The 12833-nt window shown below is 39.0% G+C and overlaps 1 protein-coding gene across 1 annotated transcript in view; it reads right to left on the bottom strand.

Moving 5' to 3' along the window:
• kcnn3 (potassium intermediate/small conductance calcium-activated channel, subfamily N, member 3) overlaps nt 1-12833 on the bottom strand; it is an 85429-nt gene that overhangs the window by 21215 nt on the left and 51381 nt on the right. Inside the window, exons 4-6 of the mRNA XM_015007532.2 lie at nt 12267-12563; nt 9542-9663; nt 6294-6435 (exon numbers count right to left, since the gene is read on the bottom strand). Coding sequence (XP_014863018.1) covers nt 6294-6435; nt 9542-9663; nt 12267-12563 — 561 coding nt within the window. The remainder of the gene's footprint in view (nt 1-6293; nt 6436-9541; nt 9664-12266; nt 12564-12833) is intronic.

A 12833-nucleotide genomic window follows, 5' to 3' on the forward strand; every position in this document is an offset into this window, starting at 1 on the left:
CTTCACTAACCCCAATGCCGACAACTGATGTGTATTTTTAGTGAACACGGATTCAGAAATAGTGGTAGGGAAATCACAATGACAGAAAAGTGTCAGGTTTAGGGTCATCGTTGCTATTTTCAAAACTAGTATCCAAATTAGATGTTCTTTAAAATCGTGTAGCCCAAGAGCACACTGTTATTCAGCAGCTTGTAGAAGCAGCTTTAGCAAAGCCATAGTCACGTCTTCACCAGTCTCACAACAATGTTCCTCTTTCAGAGACGCCTCACATCATTGACGGTTGCAGGAATTTGTTTTTGAGCAGCGCTCTAAAGCTCCCATCAAGGGATTTTCGTCATGTCTAGACTTTAGTTGGCCCAGTGCAAAACCCTAATTCCTTGTATTCATCCATTGTTGATGTGCTGTAGATTCTTCATTAATCTGTGAAGAATTAATGAAGAATCCTTTAAAAACATTTCAACCTTTTAAATCCTTGGCATTAAGTCTGAGCTCAGATGTACTGAAACTCATGAAAAAAAGAAGAAACTGAGCCCTGTCCATCCTTAATCTGGCTCAATTTTGACCCAGATTAAGTCAAAATTGAGCAGCGGAACAAAAAGCCTCACATTCAACAGTATAAAACCTTGGTAAACAGAGGAGTTTATGGTTGCCTTAGCAACTCCTAGGTGCCCAGATCATTATCCCTCCACTACCATACTTATGAGTTGGGACATATATATAATATATCATTTTTCATTAAACATAGCAGTGGTGGCCAGAAAAACTATATTGGTCTCATCTGTTTAAATGGTTCCAGTAGTCCTAAGGATAATTCAGGTCCAACTTTGCAAACCCATTTTTTTTTGTCACCATATTCTTAGAGAGAAGATCCTTTCTACTAGCAACCAAACCAGAACTGGTCAGTATTTTTCTAAGACTGTTATGAACTTTAACTCTTAACATACTTTTAGAAATGACCTTTAAGAACTGTGAAGCACTTTTGGATTAAGTTGTGTGTGCATTCAAAATCATTTGTTGAAATATCCCCAGTTTTTTTTTTCTTTATTCCCACTGACTTGATTTTGAAACTATTTCCAGTTGTTTTTTTTGCTTAAACAATAAAGTAGTATATAAATAAACTTGATTTTCCTTGCAACAAACCTGTATGCTCCAAAGACGGAAACTGCTAAATGTCATCCCTTTATGATCTATATTATCAATGACCTACAGGTCAAATGCACTATATAGCATCCATGCTTTCTTTGTACACATTGTTTTTGAAATGCAAAAAAATCCCCATTCATTTAACTGCTCAGATTTACAGGGGAAAACATGTCTGCTTTTCTTTTTATTTCCACTAAACCACAGCTTTAAATCCCATTGCAGCGATGGGAGTAGTCAAAGCTTTATCAGCTCATGTCCTATGTAATTTGGGTATCGTCGTTCATGAATTGCTTGGAAAAAGGTGGGACATGACAGCTCACAGCAGTGGTTGTTGTGGTTTAAAGTCATCTGGCTATAGAAAGATTTTGTTTAGTACATTTACACCAAGCATGGAGAAATAAACCAAAAGAGAAGCTTGACATTTAAAGAGCCTCTGTTATGTGAGATTTATAATGCAACATCAACATATCACTACTACACTGTTTTTGAGTAGAAATATTTCAGTATTTCTCTGTGCTGTTCATGGTTTCCAGTGTGTTATAAACTGTCAAGCCTTCTTTGAGGGATTATCTAGTGTAATTTGTGTGCACACTACTAAGTCCGAAACAGACAAACACGTTTAAGAAAAAAAAAAAAAAAAAAAAAAAACTGGAAATAGTTTCAAAATCAGGTCAGTGGGAAAAAAAAAAAAAACAGGGGATATTTCAACAAACTATTTTGAATGCAGAATGCATGCAGTTAGAGGATGAAAGAGCACAAAGCCATTTGAAAAGCAGTTATTCTCTAAAACCTGACAAAGCAGAGTTTATACAAAAAGAAAGCGGCAACTCAGGCCAAGAAAACTCATCATATGTTTGCATCACAGACTGCATGTAAAAAAGGCATAACTCCAGGATATAAAAATTGGAGTCAATGCTGGAATACGAGCGTCAGACGTGGGAGAAAATACGTTTACATGATTAAGTAAATAAAAATTCTTGAACTTTGTACATTATTTACTTACAATCTTAATTGTTTCAGTAAATAAAATGCTCCTTATGTATTGTCGCTGCAAATTTTGTGAAAATCCTGATAATCCAGTAGTTTGTGAATTTGGATAGGGCTCTGTGACAATCAACTTTTATTAAAATTCAAAAATGACTCTTAAATAAGTCAGAATAAGTCTGTCACACTCTGATCATTTAGAAAACCATCACAATTTTAATCTGTGGTCTGGGTCCTCAACCCCAGGACCTCAACGGCCGGTGTCCTGAAACTATTATATATTCTTCTACAATGATCCAATGCACCTGAATCAAATGCCTGAATGCTGCCTCAGCTTGAATCAGGTTCTACAGAGTTCAATTAATGACATAATTATTTGATTCATGTGTGCTGAAGCAGAGACTCGTGTAAAAGTATATATATATATATATATATATATATATATATATATATATATATATATATATATATATAATTATAAGTTAAGTCAGGGCCAGAAAAAGGTAATCACCTATACCAGAGAATCTAACTATAGCAAGTCACTTAACTCAAACATTGTAACTCTGACAACTTATTCACTTAAAGATCAAAAGACAACACACCTTCAAAAATGCCGTCAGTCGACCAAATGGTTTTTTGCTCAGCAGTGGTTTTGGTTCTCTCCCATGGATGCCGTTTTTGCGCAGTCTTTCTTATTGCTGAATTATGAACGCTGAGCTTAATTAATGCAAGTGAAGCCTGCAGTACTTTACATGTTCTGGCTTGTATTCTGAAATTTTCCAATATTGGGTCACAATGTGATTTTTAAGATTGTTTAGCCCACTTCGTGCTGTCAGATAGGTTTTATCGTGGCGACTGTTTTGAAACATTTAAGTGTGACTAAAACAATAAAAAACAGATTGTGTGGGCAAATCTGCAAATCATGTAGTCAGTTGTCAATGTGATCCTGCATTCTCATAATTTGGTTCATTGAGGCAAGTTCCCCCTGTTGTATTTTCATTTAAGACAAATATCTCACATTGTTCACAGCATTTTCAAGCTTTTTACCCTCCTACCATCCACCCGCTGACAACAAACACACAACCGCCCACATGTGCTCACTAACACCTGGAACACCCCCAGGTAGCCTTGGGACGATGGTATATTCCTTCATGTGTTGTCATAGTAACGTCAGTGAAGATTTCTCTCGTTCAAACTCATTACATTAACTCTCAAACACACATCCACACATGCAGGCGCATGCAAACAATAATAAAACATATCCTCTTTATGCTGTGTTTTTGTCCGTGACTGAAACTCCGCTGGATATTTTCCCTGTTAAGCAACATAACCATCTGACGTTCAACAAAAATAAAACACTCTGACCGCTCTGAGCAGCGCTTGTTTGCGTGTGTGTGTGTGTGTGTGTGTGTTTGTCAGAAGAGTGTGTGTGGGCGCCACGCTGAGAGCGCATGTCAAGTTCTCTGTCAGTGTTGTGTGTGTGTGTGTGTGCGTGTGTGTGTGTGTGTGTGAGTCCAGTCTGTAGCAGTGGGCTTGGGACTATCTGTATCCACCCCTCTGTTTTATGTCTGTCTCTTTCTGTGTGTGTTGTGGTGAGAGTTTTACTCTATCTTAAACATCTATTGGATGATTCACCCAACAAAAGGGGTCCGTGTGTGTCTATCTTGTGTGAAACGGTGTGTTTGCTCACACATTTAATGGACTGCAAAGTGAGGAAGGTAGGTGAGTTGGCAAACACAGAGAGAGAGGTTGGATACGGTGAGGATAAAAGAATACGCGTGCTGTTTTTGGGAGAACACTGATTCATCTATCTGAATATTTTCAAAGACCAGTATACACACAGCTCAAGGAAGTTTCTAAGCATTTTTTTGTGAAAGAGTTATTTCAAGTGTTTTTGAGACGTGCTCTTGTTTTCATTGAGCGGTCATTAAACCGTATCTTAGGGCACTTCTGAAGTGGCTTAAATGCTGTTGCTCAATTTTCATAACGCATGTTATGTTAAAATAAGGTTGCAAATGGATTATAAAAAAAAAAAAATCCTTCAGTGATGGTAATAGAAGCAAAATGTTATAATATCAGCCCATATCCCATTTTTCTTGAGTTAGTGGAGTGTAAAAATGAGAGGCTGTTGTGGTTCTGACTTTTTGTCCTGTTATACGCCCCTGTCCCCACCATGCAGTAATGTCACCAACCTTGCCTCTGCTCTCATTACATTATTAATAGAGGCGCCGCTAGGATATTTTTTTTAAAAAAAGAACAAAACAAAGAGGCTGTAAAAGTGAGGTGAAGTGTAGCAGCGTGGTGACCTTAGACAGGAGCTCACAGTGGGAATTATGAGATGAGTTACAGAGAAAGGAAGTGAGAATAAAAGGGCTTTTTTATCACTGTGAATAACTAACTTTATTAAAGATAAGTTAAGTAAGAGTCATGTCAGACTGAAGTATTAGAATATTTATTAGCATGTCATTCTGGACAAAATATCAAATTGCAATCATCATCACAATACCAATATGTGCAAAACTAAAAATGACCGGCTTGATGCAATCATTTATGTTCCAATATGTGTCAAGCACCAGGTATTCATCTAAATCTATATTTATTATAGCGATATTTGTACGCACTGCATATTCTCACTGTTTGATATTTGCCTTTTAACCATTTGGGAAAACCTAGGATATCATAGTATGGCTTTGTCTAGTTCTGATTCCGATGAAACCCCACCATCTGTGTTTTATTTAGAGGCACAGCTGTGGAAATATTTAAAGACAACACCTCAAATATTCAGTTTCCTTAAATGACGTCACTGGGAAATCAAAAGAAATGAGTCAAAATATCAGGAAAAGAACTGTGAACACCCACAAGTCTGGACCACACTCGGGTACAAATTAGTTGATACAAAAGCTGCCACGTTCAAGTATGAACAGCAGAGTCATGTCCAGTCATCATGCCATCAAAAAAGGAGAACAGAATAACAGACCTCATCAAGATGCTGTCTGAATCTGGTAGGAGAGTTTCCTTCAAATTACACAGTTTAACCAGTCCTGTACCAAAATGTGCTGACAGGCCACTCTACAAGGAAGAAGCCTTCAAAAGCAAGATATAAAGACAAACATCAGTCACATACACTACAAGGTAAAAAGAAATGTGCCAACTATGTAGTAGGGGGAAAGCAGGAGCATCGTTTTGTCGTTTGGGTGTTTTTAGAAGAAAGGCCTTAAAAATAGAGAATCACAAGGAAACAATATGAAAACAATATCACATAAATAAGCCAGGAAATACAAGCTTGGGCACATATGGATCTTCTAAATAAACAATGACACAGAGCACAGAAACAATTTGGTTAAAAAGTGGTTTCCCATCAAAAAAAGTGGGAAGAAGAAAATAGGTTTGTGTGAAATTTGAATTAGTTACACCAATTTAGACCATTCCTCCTTGTCGCTGGCATTATAAATAACAAATACAATAGGATATAATGCTCAGAAGCACGTATAGTTTAAAATTGAATTTACCAAAATATTTTTTTACACTCAAAAGAACTGCTTGCAAAAGTCCGAATGAAAAAGAGACTGTTTGACAAAAGGGATAGGAAATATGACAAAGAGAGAGAAGCAAACAAGAATATAAGAATGAAAAAAAGTTGGAGAAAGACAGAGGAAGATCTCACCAACAGAGTAAATGGTGTAGAAGTTGTCTGCTTAAACACTACTGCTAGCAGATGGACGACAGATAAAAATAAACACGTGGCCTTGGAGAATAAAAGACGGGAAAAAAAGAAGAGGAGAAAAAAGAGAGAACAACAAAAGGATCTGATGAAATGTAAGGGGCAGATAGTGGCAAAGAAAGAAAATGAAAGAATGATGGAGGTAGTGAGAAAGTGAGAGTGGGAGGACATGGCACATTGAAAGGTAGGACCTTCATTATGCAATGAGGACAGAAACACGAATAACACACAAAAACACACACAAACCGCTAATGTGCTCTTGTTTGGACGCCCACGCGACCAAAACACACAGAAGCACAGATGCAGCTAATTCAGAGAGGATCGCCCAAATTACACAAGGCAGAATTTCTCTCGCAAATGACAGCATGTTCTCCAATCTGCTGACCTTTGAACGTGGTGAGGACAGCGCCTTGGGGAGGCTGTGAGGGACAGAAAATATACTGACCATGATGCCTGTGAGGAGACAGACTCCTTTGCCACAGTAGGTGTGAGGAACCATGTCTCCGTAGCCGATGGAAAGGAAAGTGATGGAGATAAGCCACATCGCTCCCAGGAAGTTACTGGTCACATCCTGAGCATCATGGTACCTGAGGAAAAACAAAACCCAGTTTATAACAGACAGCTAGCAGTAAAAGATGAATAGTGGATATGACACTTTCTAAAAATATAAATATCCCTTGAATGTTTTCACATTTTGTTTTATTACACCGACAAACACCAGTGTGTTTTATTGAGCTTTTAAGTGCTAAGTGCTTCTCAATTCCAGTCCTCAGGCCTCCCTGCTCTGCATGGTTTAGATGTGCCTCTATTCCAGAACAGCTGATCCAAGTGATTGCATGACCTCTTCTGCAGCCATCAAGAACTGCAGAGGCTGGTTAATCACCCACAGATTCAATCCAGGTATGTGGCAGAAGGGAAACACCTAGAACAAGCAGGACAGGGGGGGCCTGAGGACCAGAACTGAGAAACAAACAGACAACAAAGCGTGGTTGGAATGCAAATCAGATGGAAATTTTACTTCAGAATTATTTTGTGTCTTTGTACTTCCTCCATATGAGGTATTACTTTGGAGAACTACATTTTCCTGTGACTATACCTGCGTCTTATTTGGGCACACCAAAAAAGTAAAATCTTTGCACAATTTTATTTAAAAGAAATAGTGCAAGCTTTGTCAAATTGTATGGAGTTTGTGTGTGAATAGTCATAAAAAACATGAATATAATTTGATATAAACAATTCAGTTGTAAATCTAGCTGTATTTTTAGTGTGGAAGTCCTGCAGGAAGGCCCAGCTTCACCTCGGTGTCAAATCTAAAGCTTTTTTTCCGGTGTTGTCCAATACTTCGCTCCGTTTATCAACCCATCAACTCTCACCAATTTCTCTGTCAGGGAAGATAAGCATCCTCACTGATTGATGCTGCCGACCGCGTGTGAGGATGGTTTCTTCAGGGTGATGTGCAGTGTTATTGTCTCGCTAAATGCATATTGCTGTTAGAGGCTGTCAATCAGTAAAAAAAAAAAAAAAGGATGTTCTAAGTAACCGGCACAGTTCGTGCTTATACATGCAGACGTGAACAACGTAACGCAAGAAAGTTGAAAAAGTCCAACTCCTGTTGCTGTCTGCCGTTGCTGAAAACTTTCATCTTTCGCTGTAGTTCGTTTCCCCTCACGTGTCGGGCTAGTAACGCAGAGGTCTTTAGGTCAAAATGGGTAGTTTGATTAATTTGCGCTATGTAATATCAACGGGTTAAATTTTCACATAGACCGCATGCGTTAAAGGTGACAGCACTAATTGACATTAGCACAGCTATAGTGGTACTTTTTTATAGATCCTCCAAACAGAGTTGTGAATCTCGTCAGCTCCTCTAGAGCTACTGCTGCCTTTTTAGTTGTTTAGGTGGATGGTTGTGTCTTGGCACATTTGTTGCTTCACGAAATGTTCACAGCTTGAGGCAGTTATAACCTATCGCTTCTCTGCAACTTTTCAGCGTTTCAGATTTTTATTCGTTAAGTTTTGAAAACCTAGTCTGTCACATAAGGCCACAATAAGTTACAGTGACATTTGTAGCTGTGAAGTGATAAAAGGTGGAAAAACGTGTAAGGTGTGCGACCACTTTTTGCAAAACACTGCAGTAATAGTAAAACATAACGGGCTCACTGGCTCAGTCTGTAAATGTAGGCGTCAAAACCGAAACACGTGTCCTGCAATTTTTCCCAGCACTGAATAAAACACATTACTGCAACTCCATCATTCTAGTTCCCATGGTTACCAAACCCAGTGCAGATCAGAAAAATAATCCCCTCTTTCAAAAACCTATTCAACAGAAAAATAATAATAATAAAAAAGAAACTTAACCTTGAAAATTTGTCTTTCACATTGTGCATGTATTACGACACTGAGCAAGAAAGTTTACACGTTCTTTATTTTAGGTGAAAGTAAACTTTTTTTTGTTGTTGTGAATGAAATTTGCAGCGAGTGGAGAGGAAATGTCAATTAAAGATGAATGTGAAACAGGGCAGCCCAGCAGCCATTCAATGATGTTTTTAATCAAGCTTATTAACCAAGTGACATTTCCCGTTATCTCTGAGATTATCTCCAAAAGCATCAGAACTCATCAAAGCAGTCAGTCACATTTCGCCTCATACGCAATGGCGCATTAGAAACATTGCACAACTGATGAAATTAAATTATCCTTCAAATGTAACGGAATCATGCGATTACCACTTTACAACACGTCTCAGCTATAACTGAGTAGCTACGCTTTTAGGTGTTTTTTTTTCCCTACATCTGGATGCCGAATTGACGACAAACCAGATCAGGATAGTCAGCACAGATGTAAATTTGTTGGTGCATTGAGGAAAGTTAGTGTCTTTTGGTATGCATATGAAAAAAAAAAAAATTAAATGAATTTGAACTAATATTGGATATTGGTGGGTGAGAACAGCAGGGGTTGTGTTAAGTTTGTTTTCAGTGTGAAAGTGATTGGAAAGATCTAAACATGAAATTGGCAGAAAGCCCAACATCTGATCTATCCTAGTTATATCTTTGCAAAAATTAAACATCAGATTTGGAAGGGTTATGATGCAGAATTTGTGTATGAGGAAGTTCACCCTAAAGTACAACAAAGAATGAAGTTGTGGGGCATTGCCCACATCTACGCCATTTAGCTGAAGCTTGTGACTCTTAGTTTTTTCAGCTTTGTAACTTTGCTAATCATAAACAGTGATGTCACTCATTGATTCAAAGCCTAACACTTTACTGATGTCTAAACGTTTTGGGATTTGGGTCAAAATGGTTATAAGGCACATTTTTTTTTTCCAATTTAAAAGTTTTTTTTGTATTTGTATGTTTGTTTAACCTGCCAACAAAGAGCTACACAGACAATATTTAGTGTAAAAACCTCAAGTGATGTAACATTTTTTATTTAAATAATAACAAAAAATAATTTGTATTCACATAAAGTAAACAAAGAAATTTGCAAGCCCATTGATGGGTGAATCAAAACAAACACACAACAGATTAAAAAAAAGTTAAATCTGAATCCTGAAGAATAATAACTACAGACATTCCTCATATATATATTTTTTCCCCAAATGAAATCGGCTATTTAAATTTCATAATATTATCCAGTCTCACTGTCATATAATTACCAAAACCAGAAATACACTTAGATGCATTAAGTCCTGCACTGACCTCTCACACACTCGTACAGTCCAGGCAGCGATGATCCACAGAGAGATGCTGAAGACCAGCAGCACCGTCCCGGGGCAGATGGTCATGAGGGTTTTCATTACAAACCTCGTGTTAAAATGGACCTGAAATAACAAAGAAAACACAAACCGAGCACAATGGAGCTGAAATAACAAAAAAAACACAAACCGAGCACAATGGAGCTGATAAAGTTACAGTATACTGCTGAGTGAATCTAAAACAATCTTCTTGTGAACCTCTAAACCCATTCAGACTGGAAATTTTCCTAATTAGTCTTTACAGTAGCTGTTTGCAGAAGCGGGACTCTGAGATGCTGACACTGATGGGGGTAGAGAGTAGGCCCTGACCTCCGCTTTGGGTCAAGCTTTACCCTGTCTCTGAGTAATTGGCCTGTTTCTGAGTAGCTGTTAAATGTGACTCATTTGTCAATAAGAGGCTGACAGGGAGGTTCTGGCAGATGGATCATTTGATGGTTGGGCCCTGGAAGGAGAAAGCGAACGATAAATGAGTTGTCATTTTAGAGCAGCACTTCAGCGGCAGCAGCTTCACCTCCTCTCCTTGTCACTGTGAGCGAGAGGGCCAGAGGAATGCCCGCATATTTACGGCAGCAAACATTTAAACTACTCGACTGGAGTCCGGTTCGTCTCCGTTGCTGTCCTTCCTTCACACCTAACTCACAGACTACAACAATGTGTCACATCTTAACATCCTGATATTATCATCCTGTTTATTGTTAAACGGCAAAATAAGCATGCCTCTTCCCCTCTATTTTTTTATAACCAGTTCCACCTCCGTAAATATCAAGTTTCCCAACAACAGGACAGCGACGTTTTCAAACAGTAGTACAATAGGAGAAAGAATGAAGAAAGGAAAGAAGACACATAAAAAGGTGGGAGAGATAGATGGATGGAACATTGAGTGAATAGAAGAAGGGAGGTTTTCAGGAAATACGGAACTTTATGAATAAAAACTGCACTTAAGGTTGGAGGTTTTTCCTTCATCCTGATCTTAAAAACCAGCATGGCTGGCTTGCATCTAAAACTTAGTCAAAAAAAGAAAAAGAAAAAGCACTTAGAAAAAGCACAGCTCACAAATTGTAACTCATAAAATTTTTCATCCAGCCCCTTAATACACATTATACTAGAGTGCTTAAAAGTACAAAATGGAGAGAAATACATTGTTGTTAGGTTGTTTTGCAAATGGTAGCCTCAGTGTTTCCCCGAGGGATTTGGTCTTGGTCATTGCTGTCTTATAATAACAGCAATCCCTCTGTGGAACAACTTATTGCTTTAATCAATCTTAATTTCTACGTCTCTTTTTATCTGCCTCTCTCCATCTTTCTGTCTCTCTCTTTATCTCATATTTTATTTGCCCCTGTTTCGCTCCACCTTTATCTACTCTCTCTCTCTCTCTCTCTCTCTCTCTCTCTCTCTAACTATCATGTATGTATTTACTTGCCAAGCTCAGCCTCACACAGCTGGAGGGAGTGTTTCCCCTGTGATAGTCAAGCCAGGTCAAAACCATTTACTCAGTGATGGCTGGATTTTTGCTGCGTGTCAGGTGAAGGACATGAAACACTTTGCCTATTTTGTGTACTTTACGTACCAGAAGAGTTACTCCTGCAGGAGGATGAAAGCAGCCGTCAAAACGAAATTTTGTGCAGATATCCTTCCCTGCATTGCAGGTTTTTTTTGCAACATGTCTTCCTGCACGCTCTCTGACCGCTGCAGGTAGTGCATGTTTAATCGCCTGCTAGAGCACGTGACTCAGCGTCAGTGACACAGAGTATGAATACGCGTTTTGTCCAGTTTGCCGTTTCATAAGCGAGAGCTGAAAGTAGCAGAGCGAACAGGAAGGGACAGAAACAGCTCATGACGAAATCTGGTGTTATTTAGTTAGGCTAGTGAAGATACTTACTTTGAACACAATTACTATGTGCTGTGATCTTCTTAGGGGGATCACAGCACCTGCATTACCCTTTAGATAATGATCAGCTGTAACTTAAGCTTGATAACTAGGTATATAAGGTTTTAAATCCCACTGGTTCTCAAGCTTGGAACAGGAGCATCATTAGGTACAGTATCATGTCACTCCCAGATCCAGTTTTTTTTTGCTTGGAAATACCAGGAACATCATTTATTGCCACTGAATTTATCCCCTACTGGGAATTCTTGTAATTTTCTCCTTCTGAATTTCTACTTCCTACTGACTGAGTTACTTATTTATATTTACCATACAAATCAGGCTTAGCTTGATAAAAACCATCAAACTACTATTAAGGTACCACAGCCCAGCAGTTTGAGAACCATGGGTCTCTTGTATGACCTGCTAAGTTGTTCCTCCATCCTCATTTTCTAACTTCATTCTTCTCCTGTTTTTTTTTTTACGACCCTTTTGAGCCATATGCAATATGCTGTTCCCACTAGGCTCTCTCATCTCATACTGTATTATGAAAGATTCACCACAGCTCACATCCGAGTCTCTAAGCACAACAACAAACAAGGAGAGGAAGGGATTTCAACAAGCTGATGAAAAGAAGATCTGATCTGGAGCAGAGAACGAAGGAAGGAACTCCTATATTAAGAGATGGAAGCTCTTGATATCTGTAGCTTAGGATTTTTCACCACTTTAGTCCAGTTAAATCTTGAAGCATATGACTCTCTTGAATCCATGCAGCAAGCACCTGCAAGCAACAAAGTTTTCTGACCTTGTTTAGGGCACCTATACTCCTAGAGGAGGCGTCGGTGAAGAGCTTGCTGTGCAGAAGCATGACTCTGGCGATGAGGTAGAGGCGCAGGAACATGGGCACGCTCAGCACCATGTCCAGGTCTGCCTCGGCCTGCGAAGGTGCATACGAGAAGGCCAGCCGCGCCCGCCACTGGAACTTAAAGTCCCCAGGCACAGGATGCACGGCAGACACCAGCAGCTCCAGGGCTATTAGCAGAACCCTCTCCATGGTCATGGCGATGCGCCAGTCGTCCGCCCCGTTGTCTATGACGAACAGCTGTGGGGGACAGTAAGGACACGGCGAGAGTCAAGTCAGTAAAAAAGAATGAGACGTTTTTTAATAGCTCTATGGGAAAAAAAAAAAAAAAACTTCATGATGAACCTCTTTTGGCAGAGTCCCCTCATCACTACAGCAGACTGATTTGATGATTATAGATACCAGCAGCAAATCAGAGTAAATGTCTTTCCTGCGATGTAAAACAAAATCCATTTAATCAGCAGTTCGGCCTCCTTGCAGTCCTCTGGCTCGTTTTCATATAACCTGCAA

This window comes from Poecilia mexicana, unplaced genomic scaffold, assembly GCF_051168715.1.
Source record: "Poecilia mexicana isolate PSO_F unplaced genomic scaffold, ASM5116871v1 scaffold_16, whole genome shotgun sequence".
Lineage (NCBI taxonomy): Eukaryota > Metazoa > Chordata > Actinopteri > Cyprinodontiformes > Poeciliidae > Poecilia > Poecilia mexicana.